General features: G+C 48.5%; 2 protein-coding genes across 3 annotated transcripts in view; one reads left to right on the plus strand and one right to left on the minus strand.

The window, feature by feature from the left end:
• The window catches only part of EEF1AKMT4 (EEF1A lysine methyltransferase 4), a 99,648-nt gene extending 88,558 nt beyond the window's left edge, over nucleotides 1-11,090 (minus strand). For both annotated transcript variants that reach the window (XM_075338478.1, XM_075338477.1), the window contains exons 1-2: nucleotides 10,903-11,090; nucleotides 5,956-6,239 (exon numbers count right to left, since the gene is read on the minus strand). In XM_075338478.1, the coding sequence (XP_075194593.1) occupies nucleotides 5,956-6,239; nucleotides 10,903-11,059 (441 nt within the window). In that variant the 5' untranslated portion in view covers nucleotides 11,060-11,090. The remainder of the gene's footprint in view (nucleotides 1-5,955; nucleotides 6,240-10,902) is intronic.
• A 126-nt stretch (nucleotides 11,091-11,216) lies between these two features.
• The window catches only part of ALG3 (ALG3 alpha-1,3- mannosyltransferase), a 73,916-nt gene continuing 67,987 nt past the window's right edge, over nucleotides 11,217-17,145 (plus strand). Inside the window, exons 1-3 of the mRNA XM_075340356.1 lie at nucleotides 11,217-11,474; nucleotides 11,548-11,647; nucleotides 14,729-14,876. Of these exons, the coding sequence (XP_075196471.1) occupies nucleotides 11,282-11,474; nucleotides 11,548-11,647; nucleotides 14,729-14,876 (441 nt within the window). The 5' untranslated portion in view covers nucleotides 11,217-11,281. The remainder of the gene's footprint in view (nucleotides 11,475-11,547; nucleotides 11,648-14,728; nucleotides 14,877-17,145) is intronic.

Raw genomic sequence — 17,145 nt, forward strand, 5'->3', positions numbered from 1 at the left:
ATGTTACCCAAAATACATAAAGAAGGTAATCCAGGGAGACCCATCATCTCTGGTATTGGGACATTAACTGAGAATATCTCAGGCTGGGTGGAGAAAACTCTGAAATCCCTGGTGAGAAGCACACCTAGTTACATCCAGGATACCACAGACATTCTCTGCAAATTGTCAGCCTTGGGTCCACTTCCAGTACAATACAATACAATATTAGCCACCATAGATGTAGAGTCTCTTTACTCTAACATCCCACACAAAGATGGGATTGCTGCATGCAAATATTTCCTCCAACAAAAAAACAATCTGGCCACGGAACCAGCTCTGCAATTCATCAGGTTTGTGCTCCACCACAACTATTTCTCCTTTGGAAATAATATATATCAACAGTGTATGGGCAGCGCTATGGGAAGCAAAATGTCACCATAATATGCTAACCTGTTTATGGCTAAACTAGAGGAGGAATTCTTGGAATCTTGTGCTATTAAACCTGTAGCATACTTCCGATACATTGATGATCTGATAATAATCTGGACAGGCTCAAAAGATGATCTGATCACCTTCCACAACAACTTCAACAAATTCCACCCAAAAATCAAACTCACCCTCAACTTCTCCAAGTCCCAAATACATTTTCTGGATACAACCACATACATCAAAGACAGTACCATGCAAACGTCAGTTTATCATAAACCTACAGGACGTCCGGCATATCTGAAATGGAACAGCTTTCATCCAAGACACATATAAAAATCCATCATCTACAGTCAGGCTCTGAGGTACATCCGGATCTGCTCACACAATGAGGACAGAAAACTACATCTGCTATCCCTGAGAAATACATTCCTACAACAAGGACACCATCCACTGGTAATAGATGAACAGATCCACAGAGCTACAAGGATCCCACGAAGCAGCCTCCTGGATTACAAACAGGGAGGATAACAATAGGGTACCGCTTGTGGTCACATATAATCCCCACATGAGCATCCTAAGGAAAATTGATTGATCTTCAACCCATATTCCACAGGGACCACAGACTGAAAGGAATATTCCCAGAATTACCACTTCTCTCCTACAAACAGCCCCCTAACTTAAGGAATCTCCTTGTTAGAAGTGTCCTCTCATCACCATCAGAGATGGGCACATTCCCCTGTAATGGCAAGAAATGCAAGACCTGTACCCACATTTTATCAACAAATACGGTCCACATAGCCAACACAAATCAGGACTACAAGATCATGGACCTTCATGTATATCCTCCAATGTGGTATACATGATACAGTGCACAAGATGCCCTGGAGGAAGATATATTGGGGAAACTAAACAAAAACTACAAACAAGGATGAATCTACACAGGCACACAATAAAAAATGAACTGGACACGCCTGTGGGAAAACATTTCTCCAGACCGGGACACAGTATGACAGATTTAAAAGTACTAATACTGAAAGGTCATTTTAAAGATGACAGAGAGAGAAAAATGTGGGAATTCAAACTGATAAGGATGTTTGGATCTTTAACAAAAAGACTCAATTAACACCTGGTTTTATGACTCACTACATGGACACACTTCACACCTCCACCAGAAGAACCTCAGAAGTGATCTGAACAGACCACTTCCAACTCATCTGCATGTCTAAGAAAAAACTTAATTTGATTTTCTTGGCTTATCTTTAGGAGGCATCATCTTTCCCATGTCCTGTTGTAACATTCATTTAAATGTTGTGATTTGGTCTCAGTAATTCATTTGTAAAGGCACCGTCACACTAAAGCTGGGTTCACACTAAACGACAGCGACAACGATGTCGCTGTTACGTCACCATTTTCGGTGACGTAACAGCGACCTTGTAAGTCGCTGTTATGATCGCTGCTTAGCTGTCAAACACAGCAGAAGCAGCGATCATAACGTCGCTGTTCTACATGTGCAGAGAGCAGGGAGCCGCGCTTAGCGCTGGCTCCTTGCTCTCCTACAGTACACATCGGGTTAATTAACCCGATGTGTGCTGCAGCTACATGTCACAGTTCAGAGAGCAGGGAGCCGCGCGCACTGCTTAGCGCTGGCTCCTTGCTCTCCTTGCTACAGTATACATCGGGTTAATTACCTGATGCGTACTGCAGCCACATGTCACAGTGCAGGAGCCGGCACTGGCAGCAAGAGCGGAGGCTGGTAACCAGCGTAAACATCGGGTAACTAGGGAAAGGTCTTCCCTTGGTTACCCGATGTTTACGCTGGTTACAGCTTACCGCAGCTGCCAGACGCCGGCTCCTGCTCGCTTCATTTCGTCGCTCTCTCGCTGTCACACACAGCGATGTGTGTGTCACAGCGGGAGAGTGACGACCAAAAAATGAAGCTGGACATTCAGCAACGACCGGCGACCTCACAGCAGGGGCCAGGTCGTTGCTGGATGTCACACACAGCGACAGCGACGGGACGTCGCTGCAACGTCACAGAAAATGGTGACGTAGCAGCGACGTCGTTGTCGTTGTCGCTGTGTGTGACACCAGCTTAAGCGACGCTCCAGCGATCCCACCAGTGATCTGACCTGGCAGGGTTCGCTGGAGCGTCGCTACATGGTCGCTGGTGAGCTGTCAAACAGGCAGATCTCCACAGTGATCAGAGATCAGCCACCAGTGACCCGTGTAACGACGCTGTGCTTCGTAACCATGGTACACATAGGGTTACTAAGCAAAGCGCTTTGCTTATAGTTACCCGATGTGTACCTTGGCTATGTGTGCAGGGAGCCGGCTTCTAAAGTTACGGACGCTGGTAACCAAGGTAAATATCGGGTAACAAAGCAGAGCGCTTTGCTTGGTTACCTGATATTTACCTTGGTTACCAGCGTCCGCAGAAACCGGCTCCCTGCACATTCAGATCGTTGCTCTCTCGCTGTCACACACAGCGATGTGTGCTTCACAGCGGGAGAGCAACAACCAAAAAATGGTCCAGGACATTCAGCAATGACCGGAGACCTCACAGCAGGGGCCAGGTCATTGCTGGATGCCACAAACAGTGACATCGCTAGAAAGATCGCTGTTGCGCCACAAAAACCGTGACTCAGCAGCGATATTGCTAGCGATGTCGCTAAGTGAGATATGGCCTTAATTTGCCTGAAGAAGGAGCCTTTGTGCTCTGAAAGCTTGCTAATATAATTTTTCTGGTTAGCCTATAAAGGTATCACTCCTAAAATACTTTTGTCATTCTTGGGACATAGTATTTCAACCCATGATTTTAGAATGATCCATCTAACAGGAGAAAGAAGCAGAAGTCTCTAATAAGATATATACAAATTTTTTTTATTTTTACATGTACTATTCATGGAAAAAAAACAAAAACACAGGATGCTTTTGTTTACATTTTTTCCCTACAGCATACTATATTGGGTTTTGCTGCGATTCAATTCAATGAACACAACTGTGAAATTTAATGTACTATATAAGGCTATGTGCGCACGTTGCGTACAAGCCCTGCAGAAATTTCTGCAGCGATCTGAAGAGCACATGTGTGCTTTAGATCGCTGCAGAAATGTCCGTAGTGAGCGCCGATTCCATGCGCTCTGCCTGCAGCTCCTGCCATAGACAGAGCAGGAGCTGCCGGCAAAGCGCAGGAAAGAAGTGACATGTCACTTCTTTTTGCGCAGCGCTTCGGCAGTAGCCGAAGCGCTGCGCTCTTAAACGCCACGTGCGCACGGCCCCTGCACAGTCTCCATAGACTGTGCAGGGGACGCAGGACGCATGCAGTTACGCTGCGCTACAAAGCGCAGCGTAACTGCATGTTTTTACGCGACATGCGCACATAGCCATATATGCAGTTCTAGGCGAGATAACATCATCTGTATTTACCGTATTTTTCGCTTTATAAGACGCACTTTTGTTCCCCCGAATTTTGGGGGAAAGTAGGGGGTGCGTCTTATAATCTGAATATACGGGGGGGGGTATATATCTACTAAAATCCAGGGGAGGTGGGGGCAGCTCTGGAGCGCTGCTGGGGGCTGGTGAAAGCTGCAGGCAGGCAGCGTTAGATCTCCTGCTCCCGCTCATATAATATGCACTGCCGCAGCCCATCACTGTGGTGCTGAAACCGCACCGTGGTGATGGGCTGGGGCAGCGGAGCATATTATATCTGCCTGCGCCCCCCTTTGATGGCATATGCCCCCCCTGTGTTAGATATGGCCCCCATGATGCTGCCCATAGTAAAATAAAAAACTCTTTATTTCCCTCCTCCAGCGCTGATCTCCCGGTCTCCTGCTGCCGCTGTGATCAGGCACGCAGAGATGATATCACTCTGCTGTGCCGATCACATGACCGGCACCGAGAACCAGGAAGTGCAGGAGATCAGAAGCACGGAGGGAGACACGAGGGAGGACAGCACTGGAGAAGGTAAAGTAAAGTGTTTATTTTACTATGGGCAGCAGCATGGGGGCGATATCTAACACAGGGGGATGTGTGTCATTCATAGGGAGCCATGGGCAGCACAGGGGGATGTGTGCCATCCATAGGGGGGCATATCTAACACAGGGGGAGGAGTGCCATCCATAGGGGGCCATGGGCAGCACAGGGGGATGTGTGCCATCCATAGGGGGCCATGGGCAGCACAGGGGGACATGTGCCAGCTGTAGGAGACGTGTGCCATCTATAGGAGACCTGTGCCAGCTGTAGGGGATATGTGCCAGCAATAGGGGACGTGTTCCAGCACAGGCGGACGTGTGGCATAAATAGGGGACGTGTGCCATCAATGGGGGACATGTGGCATCACTGGGGGACGTGTACGAGCACAAGGGGGCTATATTCAAAATAAAGGGGCCATATACAGATTAAGGGGGCTAATTTTAGGATGGGGGGGCTATGAGGGACATATACCCTTTATGATTTGTTAAATGGACACTGGCATTATAAGACGGACCCCATTTAACATTAAAAAAAAATCTCTTTTCCTTAACCAAATTTGGGGGTGCGTCTTATAATCAGGTGCGTTCTATAAAGCGAAAAATACGGTATATGTTAGTATTTCTCGAACAGCTTTCTGCTACACTACTATCTTCATGTAAAGCTGCCTGAAGGGAGATGTCCACTTTCAAAAAACTTTTCCTGATATGTTCAGGTGGATGTGAATGTGTGGATGAGCGTTTAATTTACCTTCTCCATATGGCTGGTGCTATAAACTAATGTGGATTTTCCATGTACTTTACTAGGTAATCCACAGCATTTCTTTCCCATGTGAACAACACCCTTAGTGAACCTTCACACATGCTGACTGTAGTTTGCCATTAAAGGGTTATTCACATTTCGAAGATTCTATCATAATATGTAGTAGGGGTAATTATAATAATATTAGCAAATATCTCTTACCTCATGTGCAGGGCATTGCAGTAACTGATGTATCCATGGTTACAACCGCTCATATAGTTTTAGATAGCTGATAGTGGTCGTAACCGTAGATACCGAAGCTAATGCAATACCCTGCACATGAGGTAAGCGACATAGATTATCAGAGGAACTATACTACATTTATAATTGGAGGTATTTTCAAATCCTAATATTATATCTACTATATTTTGGGATAGGATCTTGGATATGGGAATACCCCTTTTAAATAGGTTGTATACATTTAATTCAGTCAGATGTTACGTGGACGTTTGCAGCATTTAATATCTTTAAATATTTTTGTTTCCCCCTTGATTAAAGGTGCTTCACCTCCAAAAATACTATTTATCTACAGAGGTATGGATAATCTGCAGGTAGATCACATTTTAACCATGCTTTCCTGTATTACAGGAGCAGCTGGTACAGGAAGAAAATGACGTTATAATCTTCCTAGAGCTGCTTGCTTCCAGTTATGGGGCGGTGCAGTATAACAGACACCGCTCACTATATATTGAGCAGGGTGTCAGAACTTGCCCTGCACCCTGTTGGCGAGCTCGGCAGCGTGTGTGAATCCCACCTTAACCTGATCAGATATCTTACCTCGCTTAGCACTTGATCCACTAGAGTAATGGTGTCCTGTGTAACTCTCCATGGGTCTCGCTCATCCACCATCATAGCATCCAGAGTTCCCTTCTCAATAACCAGGTCAAATGTTCCATCAGGAAACTGAAGGTGCCGTGCATCCATGACCATCCAGCTCATGTCTGGCACATTGGCATTTCTCTGTGCCATCTCCTTTATACATACTGGGGAGTAATCGATACTGACAAGTGGCCTCACACCTTCATTGTACAGCTCGGCACTCAGTGAACTCGTACCGCAGCCTACAGGGAGACAGAGAAAATAACGCTAAACTGTTAGGATGTCACATTTAGGAGCCAATTCTAACCACCTACTAGTCAGACAAAAAGAATACAAACGTAGATCGTATACAGGCCCAAAATGTCAGCATGTTGGCTCCTTGGCTCTCAGCATTTCCCTAGTCCGGCAATATGTCTATCAAGTCACTGCAGACAAATCTTGACTATGTGTAATCAATTAGTACTGCTTAGCACAAATGGCAGAGTTGTGCACAAAGACTATATTGAGCTTCTACAGCACTACTCTACTAAAGTGTTTTTCCAAAAATAAGCCCTCCCCCAAAAATAAGCCCTAGCAGGGATTTTCAGCATTTTCAGAGCAAGGCTTCAATATAAACCCTACACCCTAAATAAGTCCTAGTTGCAGTTTAATAATGAAGTGTCCGTGCAGCTAAAAAAGTTCGATACTGCAGGACACTTCATTATAGAAAGCGGGCACCCCATAATCACACCCGACGCCGAGCAGAGGACCTGCAGTGCACCCACACACATCCGATCTCACACACACACACACGATCTCACACCGTCACACAATCAGATCGCACACACAAACATCCAATTTCACACCCACACACCTCTGATCTCACACCCACACACATCCGATCTCACACACATCGCATCACACACATACTCACCACATCCAGCGACACCGATTTCTTCTGGCTGTCAGAATCCTGGGAGGCAGTGCAAGAATGCTTGCTTACAGGATCTGCGGGCCGGGCACATGACTTCCTCCCATCACTCCCTGTGGCCAGAAGTATTCTGTAACGCTGGATGTAATGAGTGTGTGTGTGTGTGTGTGTGTGTAGACAGCGTGTAGCACCCACCGGAGATCACAGGGAGCACCTGGGAGCTACGCAGACGTCCAGGTCTGGTAAGCAAGAGTCTCCTGGGAAGTGGGGTGTCTGCTTTTTTTTTTTTTTTGGGGGGGGGGGGGGGGGTGGGAGTGGGGGTAAACTTACCCCCAACTAGGTTTCTACAAAAACAGGATCTCCTCCAAAAATAAGCTCTAGTGCTTTTGGGGGGGGGGGGGGGAGGGCAAAAAAAAAGTATAAGACTGTCTTATTTCTGGAAAAGCACAGTATACGCACACTCGAGAGGCATTTTATGATGCCCGGTGTATGGAGACTTATAAGCCATGCAATGCTCCTTTGGAATATTACATACGCCAATTGCCTCTTCAGAGAGGAAGAGGACATGAACTCTAGTGCCAACTATCAGGGTAGCAATCCTAACAGTTAATAGTGACCCTTTAACAAGGCTTGCCATATGACTTGGGGTAACAAGCTAAACCAGAAACTCTATTTGCAGACATTTGTTCTGAGGTGTTTGCGAGTAACACAGAATAATCCTGCATACTTTCTGGAGCAGACCTTGCTGTGCATATTTTATTTCCTGAGGTGGTGGGAAGGTCACTGACCCTTCTACTATTTTTAGGTGTGTGACTCAATGTTTCTTATGGCAGACACCGCTAAACATTCACCAAGACAGCACTAGAATGACCGCTATACGTTAGCTATGGGAAAGGAAAACATCTTGGGCCATGCGCTATTTTGAGAGAGCGGACATATCGGCACCATCAGTATGGAGAGGTTGTAGCAGCTGTCACAGAAAAAATAAATAAATGGTGTAAGTGACAAAACAGCAAAATATGCAGAAATCGTATTGGCAGATCATCACAGTGTATTCTAATAAACATATAAAATAATATATATGGAAACTATTGGCTCTAGGCGGTGTCTCAGTTTATATACACCATCTCAATAAAATCACTACATAACGAGTGTTTTCTAAGATGTAAGTTTATTTTTTGGTCCAACAGAAAATGATGAGACAATTCCTTTTTTCTTCATCCTGCTGTACTCGTGTGGAAGAACTCTCCACAGGCTATACTGGAGAGGAATGAAATATTAATGACCTGTTCTAGGATAGGTCATAACTATCAGATTGGTGGGAGTCCAACAACCAGTACCCCCACCAACTAGCAGATACCTGATAAAGTGACTGGTGGGAGTAGATCGTGTACCGAGCCGGATCTCCTGCCGCAGAGGTATAGGTTTCACAGTGATCTGCCTAGAAAGTCCAATATGGGGTCTACCATCACAATATGGGCCTCTACAATCACTAAACCTTTGACATTTATTACTAGTCAGGTAAATAGGGACTTTCATTCGTCCCTACTTTATTATTTTAGCCTAACGTCTCTCCTGTAGAGCTGGACCAGCTACCTTTCCAAGGAGATAAAACTTTCTCTGCACAGCCCCACTCCCGACCAAGCATTTTAAAGGGGGACTTTTGCAAATAAAAGCTATTGACAATACACTCACAATTTGTTAAAAATAGAAGAAACAATATTCAGCTTAACATTCCTCACAGTTTTGTTTTAACAAGGGCTAATTTATCCCTCCACCTCTTCTCTTGCTGCAGTGATTATGCCATAGGACATGTGCTGCAGCCAATCACAAGGTGGAGGGAATAAACTTCATCCTGTGATTGGCCGGACAGTGCTTAAAGTGCACTAATCACCAGGATTTTCGTATATAACCTAAAGCCAGGCCCAGTGCTATGCTGGCACTATCATGCTGATTCTATACATACCTTTAGTGGTCAGATTGGATGTTTTGTGTTTGAAATACAGGCAAGTAAAGTTACAGAAATGTACAGCTTTTGGATTGGCAGCAGCTGACGAATAGCTAACATGTCGGTCGGGTTTTGCTGTCTGTTCCCGCCCCTGTCTGCTGCCTGGCCTCTATAGATGCTAGACTGTATGGGCTCCTTCCAGGTATGAGTCATTTCTGTCATGTGATAAGGGCGTGTTAGAAATGCAGCCCATACAGTCTAAGGCCGGCTTTGCACACTACGACATCGCAGGTGCGATGTTGGTGGGGTCAAATCGAAAGTGACGCACATCCGGCGTCGCAGTCGATATCGTAGTGTGCAAATCCTTTTTGATTCGCTTAACAAGCGCAAAAGCGTCGTTATCGTATCATCGGTGCAGGGTCTGACATTTCCATAATGCCGCTGCAGCGACAGGTACGATGTTGTTCCTCGTTCCTGCAGCAGCACACATCGCTGTGTGAGAAGCCGCAGGAGCGAGGAACATCTCCTACCTGCGTCCCGGCTGCAATGTAAAAGGACAAAGGTGGGCGGGATGTTTACATCCTGCTCATCTCCGCCCCTATTGGCCGCCTGCTGTGTGACACCGCGCGACTCACCCCCTTAGGAAGGAGGCGGATCGCCGGCCAGAGCGACGTCGCAGGACAGGTGAGTGCATGTGAAGCTGGCGTAGCAATAATATTCGCTACGCCAGCAATCACAAAATATCGCTACTGCGACGGGGGCGGGGACTATCGTGCTCGACATCGCAGCATCGTCTTGCGATGTCGCAGCGTGCAAAGTAGCCCTAAGGCCTCTTTCATACATCTGTGAAAAACACACACGTTTTGCACAGTTGTGTAAAAGGTGCGTATGTCCCTCCGTGTGCTGTGATTTTGGCTCACGAACACTCTACACGGAGAGCAGGAACTTTCTGCTCACCTGTCCCGGTTGCTGCTGTCCGTGGTGCTGAGGTCTTCCACTCTGCGGTCTACGACCCTACTGACTCCCCACTGCTTCCAGTCCTCGGTGCAGTGAATATGCGATGACCATAATGAGCGGGGGTCAGAAGCAGGAGACGGCAGAGATAGCAGGGCTGGAGAAGGAGAGTGTAGAAATTAATTTTATTTCACAAAAACGTGGTTTTCTCTGGTACATGTCACACTGATGTCCCACGGAGCACATGCGGTTCGTATGACACCCGTGCTGCTGGAGAAAAACGGACATGTCTACGTGTGGAGCACACAAACACATGGTCCATGTGAAAACACGCACGTGTACGCAGACTCATTGATTTTAATGGGTCTACGTGTCAGTGTCTCCGGTACGTGTGAAAACGGACGACACACGTACTGGAGACATGGATGTGCGAAGGGGGCCTATCATCTACAGAGGCAAGGCAGCAGACAGGAGTGGAAATAGATAGCAAAACCCCATCCACATACTAGCTATTCGGTAGCTCCTGCCAATCTAAAAGCTGCACAGTTCTATAACTTTACTTGCTTGTATTTCAAAATCTATACATCCAATCTGACCACTACAGGTATGTATAGAATCAGCCTGATAGTGCCAGTATAGCACTGGCTTTAGTTTATATAGGAAAATCCTGGTGATTGATTCACTTTAAGGAAAATAGTGAATGTTCTAAATATTCAGTCAAGACAATAATTTTGTTTGTTATTGCAAGGAGACTTCTGAATCCTCACATCGCACGCACTATGGTTATTCCCAAAAATCAAGTTATTTTGTATTCGAAAAGGAATAATTTGCTGATTGCTGCTGTACTATCACCTAATGGCTGAGAGGAGCTGCGCATGCTCGGCCTCTGCCCCATTCATTGTCTGTGGCATCGTCCCATAGAACAGAGTAGGGTTTGCGCATGCGCAGCTCCTCTACAGATGGGGCTGCAGAGCCCTGACCCCGGCATAGTTGGGACAGTATGTGGATAACCTGGGTGAATATGATTGTCATTGATGTTAGGGTCAGAGGCATAGCACGTCATGTATACTAGTACGGTAGTAAGCGGGAATACCGAGCACAAGTCCTGCAGTCCGGGGCCGCAGCTCTCTCCTCACCAGGTGTGCGAAGTCTCGGTACGCCCCAAACCACTCATGTCCCCCGGTGAGGAGCCGCTCCTCCTCCTCGTACCGGGAGTCCCAGTACTCCAACTTCTTGTACCGGCCAGACATGTGGAGCGCTGTGTGAGAGTGACGTCATGGACAGGGGCGGGGCTTGTGCGGCGCCTATCAGCAGCGTGCTCTGTGCTGAGTGACGTCATGGACAGGGGCGGGGCTTGTGCGGCGCCTATCAGCAGTGCCGCTCTGTGACTCCCTGCTTCCACGTGTCCTGTGTGTGTAGCCCCGCTCCTTCCTGTTTCCGGCTGGCCCGGTGCAGCTGTCACTCTTGCTGTAATGGCTCCGGCTGTTACTGCCCGGAGGAGAGGGGCTCCCGCCGGGGGGCGCTCCGGCCTCATGGACGGTCTGCGCCGGGGGTGGGACAACAAGTTCCAGGTTCTTCTGGACCCCCGGTACACGGCGCTGCTGGGAGTGTGCCTGTGCCTGGCCGAGCTGCTGGTCACACACTGGGTCATCCAGAGGGTCCCATGTGAGTGGTCGGGTGGTCTGCGGGGCACGACCCCGGGTGATCCGTGCAGTCACCGTCTGCCCTCTCTCCACAGACACAGAGATAGACTGGAGGGCCTACATGGACGAGGTGGAGGGCGTGCTGAACGGGACCTACGACTACACCAAGCTGCAGGGGGGCACGGGGCCGCTGGTGTGAGTATAGGGGCGCAGACCCCCGTATATGCCGGGCCACTATCTGCAGTAACCAGGTGCACTGGCCCTCGCCTCCTCCGGGCTGCTCCATGGCATCGCTCTTGCAGTTAGTAGGGCAAAGTTCTCAAAAAAAATCTACACTTGATGTGGAATTGAAACGCTGCAGCAAATCGGTGCGATTGTTGGCAGCACATCGCTGGTTACATGGCAATAAGCAATGTGTGCAGCCCGTGGTGACAGATCAGCCTAATGGGGGTTCTGGTAGGAGGTGATGGCACCTTCCCTTGGCATGTTCTTATGAGCGCTCCTCTGCACTGGCTGCACCGGTTCTTTCCGTCTATACCGGCTGTCCGGTCAGTCACCAGATGATGGCAGCCTGTCAGTGATCCATTACAGCCCAGTGCACATCCCTGACCGCAGTGTGCCGGTGTAATCAGCTATAGATGACTGCTGGCCACTAAGTCCTCGCCGATCAGCGGCCGTATAGAGCTGCCAGTTGTTGAGTGTAGACAAACGTTTATGTGCCCACGCTGCAAAAAATGCGTGGATTTTGCCGTGGATTTTCCAGAAATCTGCAGCACAGCTACTCCCCAGCCATTTCTATGGCATTTGGGAAATGCTGTGCCCACGCTGCGGATTTTCGTGCGGAAATATCTGCAGCATGTCAATTATTGTTGCGGATTTTCGTGCGGATTTTGTCTATTCAATTGAATTTAAAAAAATCGCAAAATCCGTGTCAAATCCGCACCTATGAAAAGGTGCGGATTCCAGGGGAAAGCTGCGGATTTTGATGCAGAAAAATCCGCAGATAGAGTCCCGTGGGCACATAGCCTTAAAGCACCACTCCAGTGTTTTTGTATTTTTCAGCTCTGGAGTGGTGCTTTATAGCTAAGTCCCCTTCCCCCCATCTTATACTTTTACCCTCTGGCGGCTTCACCTTTTTTCTGTGTCGCTCTGGTCCTGCAGTGGCATCTTGTGACATTAATTTCTGACTGTCTGGAACTGAGCAGTTACATCACAAGCACTCTATGTAAGGCTATGTGCGCACGTTGCGTACTAGCCCTGCAGAAATTTCTGCAGCGATCTGAAGAGCACATGTGCGCTTTAGATCGCTGCAGAAATGTCCGTAGTGAGCGCCGATTCCATGCGCTCTGCCTGCAGCTCCTGCCATAGACAGAGCAGGAGCTGCCGGCAAAGCGCAGGAAAGAAGTGACATGTCACTTCTTTTTGCGCAGCGCTTCGGCAGTAGCCGAAGCGCTGCGCTCTTAAACGCCACGTGCGCACGGCCCCTGCACAGTCTCCATAGACTGTGCAGGGGACGCAGGACGCATGCAGTTACGCTGCGCTACAAAGCGCAGCGTAACTGCATGTTTTTACGCGACGTGCGCACATAGCCTAAGGCTACATGCACACGCTGCTTCTTTTTGTGTTCACAAACTGCAGCCAAAATTGCACCTTGTCAGAGAGAGCCTGGAAATGTCACAAAAATGCTTGTAATTGTAGGTGCGTTTTTGCTGTGTTTTTGTGACAAATGTTGACAAAAACGCAGGAAGAATGAACATGCTGCATTTTTTTTTGTCACAAACTTTTGACAAAACGCTGACAAACTGCAAGGTGTGCATAGCAAATCTGACTTCTCATAGACTTTGCTGGGAAGTCAAATGTCAAAGTTCTGACAACAAAACTGCCGCCAAAAACGCAGAAAAAAACGCAGCGTGCGCATGTAGCCTTATGTGATTGGGGTCACAGCTCAGTACAACTGTATGACAGCCTCGTTCGAACTCTCAGCGTTAGGCTACATGCGCACGCTGCGTTTTTTGGTGCAGTTTTGTTGTCAGAACTTTCTGACATCTGACTTCCCAGCAAAGTCTATGAGAAGTCAGATTTGCTGTGCGCACGTTGAAGTTTATTTGTCAGTGTTTTTATTTGTCAAAAGTTTGTGACAAAAAAAATGCAGCATGTTCATTCTTCCTGCGTTTTTGTCAACATTTGTCACAAAAACGCACCTACAATTAGAAGCATTTTTGTGACATTTCCAGGCTCTCTCTGACAAGGTGCAGTTTTGGCTGCAGTTTGTGAACACAAAAAGATGCAGCAGCTTGCACATGTAGCCTTATAGGGAAAAAACTGGTGACAGGTTCCCTTTAAAGCATTGCTACAGTGGAGCATTATATCCAGGTCCCCTACCACCATCTTCATCAGTTTCCAGTCTCCTGTGATTTGTGACTTTCCAGCTGCTAAACCAAAAATATCACCTTCTGCAGCTCCTGGGCTGCATTCTAGGAAGGTGCACCTTGTTGCTGGCCCCCCTTGCAGACCCCTAAAAGAACTTTATAAAATCTTACCGTTTACTATGCAAATGAGTTTGGTTGGCCAGATGGGTGGACTCTAAAGGATACTTTACACGCTGCGACATCGCCAGCGGTTGCTAGTGATGTCATGCGCGATAGCACCCGCCCCCGTCGTACGTGTGACATGTGGTGATCGCTGCCGTAGCGAACATTATCGCTACGGCAGCGTCACACACACATACCTGGTCAGCGACGTCGCTGTGAGCGCCGAACAATCTCTCCTTCAAGGGGGCAGTTCGTTCGGCGTCACTAAGCTGCCGTCCAATAGCAGAGGAGGGGCGGAGATGAGCGTCCGGAACATGCCGCCCACCTTTTTCCTTCCTCATTGCCGGCGGACGCAGGTAAGGAGATGTTTGTCGTTCCTGCGGTGTCACACACAGCAATGTGTGACGCCGCAGGAACGAGGAACAACCAGCGGCATGCAACAGCAACAACATTTGGAGAAGAAGCGACGTGGCAACAATTTTTGCAGTTTTTCCTTTCGTTGCTCGCCGCTCCTGTCACGCTGCGATGTCGCTGACGGCGCCGGATGTGCGTCACAACCACCGTAACTTCGACGATATATTGTTAGCGATGTCGCAGCGTATAAATAGCCCTTAACTCTAATGTTATGACCCAGCAACTGCAGCCTGCAGAAGACAATCTTGTCATAAGGGGGAAAAAGGAAGAAAATAAAAGGTTCTAATAGAATCTTATGTATGATATTTGTTTTTTGTATTTTTTTAAACAGGTATCCTGCTGGATTTGTGTACATTTTTGGTGCATTTTACTACCTAACTGAGCATGGGACCAACATCCGGCTGGCTCAGTATATCTTTGCTGTGCTCTATCTGCTGACACTGTTTCTGGTGTTTCGCATCTACATTGTCACTAAAAAGGTAAGTAACTGACAAGCACAGGATGGCCTCAGTCCTGGACAGAACAGGACACCCATACCCACAGTACGTGTATATGTAATCAGTAGATGTATAGGTGTAAAAGAAAAAATTGACACGGGATGGAACGTGCACAGCAAGGGTGTTTTGACATTGCTGTGCACTTCATATTTTGAAGTACTCTTTCAGGCAAATTCCATTTTCTTTGTCGCTCCATTGGGAGACCCAGACAATTGGGTGTATAGCTTCTGCCTCCGGAGGCCACACAAAGTATTACACTTTAAAAAGTGTAACCCCTCCCCTCTGCCTATACACCCTCCCGTGCATCACGGGCTCCTCAGTTTTATGCTTTGTGTGGAAGGAGGCACACATCCACTCATGCATTCTCATTTTAGTTATATCGGTTGGAAGAAAAGTGGGCCCCCACGGGGCCCCCGGCATGTTCCTTTCTCACCCCACTACGTCGGCGGTGCTGTTAAGGTTGAGGTACCCATTGCGGGTACAAAAGCCGGAGCCTCATGCCGTTTTCCTTCACCATCCCTTAGCGGCTCTGGGAGAAGTGGGATCCTGACCGGTCATCCAGTTACTGGGAGCGTGCTCCCTCCGCAGCCCCTGTGGGAATCTGCCGGACAGGAGTCTATTTATCCTCAGGGACCGGGCCCTGCATCTCTAAGGTACTCTGTGTCCCCATGGGGGCTGTGCATGGAGCGCCTTCATCCCGGACGCTGCAGCAGCTGCTGTTTTGTGAAGACCGGCGGACTTCCGCGCCTGCTTGTCGGCCGCGGTCTTAAATTTAGTCCCCGGCTTCATTGCGGCCTAGTAGCAAAACTCCCGCCCCCGGGCCTGTCTGTCAGGGGTAAGGGCGGGACTGCCGACCTGACGTCGGATGTGAGGGCCGGAGCATCCTGTATGTTTCCTCCCCCCTCATCCCCTCCAGTGGCGTCCGCCAACTCCGTGGTTTTACGCAGAGCCTTGTGGTTAAGGGAATGGAAGGCAGATTCTGCTTCCAAAAAGTGCTTAACCAGTTTGCCATTTTCTGGTGACCGACTGTTTGGTGAGCGTTTGGATGAAATGATTAAACAGTCCAAGGGTAAGGATTCATCCTTACCTCAGCCCAGACAAAACAAACCCCAACAGAGGAGGGGACAGTCGAGGTTTCGGTCCTTTCGAGGCTCGGGCAGGTCCCAATTCTCCTCGTCCAAAAGGACTCAAAAGGATCAGAGGAGCTCAGATTCTTGGCGGGCTCAGTCACGCCCAAAAAAGACAGCCGGAAGACCCGCTACCAAGGCGGCTTCCTCATGACTTTCGGCCTCCTCTCTCCGCATCCTCGGTCGGTGGCAGGCTCTCCCGCTTTGGCGACATTTGGCTGCCACAGGTCAAAGACCGTTGGGTGAGAGACATTCTGTCTCACGGGTACAGGATAGAGTTCAGTTCTCGTCCTCCAACTCGATTCTTCAGAACTTCTCCACCTCCCGACCGAGCCGATGCTCTTCTGCAAGCGGTGTGCACTCTAAAGGCAGAAGGAGTGGTGACCCCTGTTCCTCCTCAGGAGCAAGGTCACGGTTTTTACTCCAACTTGTTTGTGGTGCCAAAAAAGGACGGGTCGTTCCGTCCCGTTCTGGATCTAAAACTGCTCAACAAGCACGTGAAAACCAGGCGGTTCCGGATGGAATCCCTCCGCTCCGTCATCGCCTCAATGTCTCAAGGAGATTTCCTAGCATCAATAGACATCAAGGATGCTTATCTCCACGTGCCGATTGCTCCAGAGCACCAGCGTTTTCTACGCTTCGTTATAGGAGACGAACACCTTCAGTTCGTAGCTCTGCCTTTCGGGCTGGCGACAGCCCCACGGGTCTTCACCAAGGTCATGGCAGCAGTAGTAGCAGTCCTGCACTCTCAAGGTCACTCTGTGATCCCGTATTTGGACGATCTACTTGTCAAGGCACCCTCTCAAGAGGCATGCCAACACAGCCTGAACGTTGCGCTGGAGACTCTCCAGAGTTTCGGGTGGATCATCAACTTTTCAAAGTCAAATCTGACCCCGGCCCAATCGGTAACATATCTTGGCATGGAGTTTCATACTCTCTCAGCGATAGTGAAGCTTCCGCTGGACAAACAGCGTTCACTACAGACAGGGGTGCAATCTCTCCTTCAAGGCCAGTCACACCCCTTGAGACGCCTCATGCACTTCCTAGGGAAGATGGTAGCAACAATGGAGGCAGTCCCTTTCGCGCAGTTTCATCTGCGTCCACTACAATGGAACATTCTCCGC

Source organism: Anomaloglossus baeobatrachus, chromosome 3 (genome assembly GCF_048569485.1).
Source record: "Anomaloglossus baeobatrachus isolate aAnoBae1 chromosome 3, aAnoBae1.hap1, whole genome shotgun sequence".
NCBI lineage: Eukaryota > Metazoa > Chordata > Amphibia > Anura > Aromobatidae > Anomaloglossus > Anomaloglossus baeobatrachus.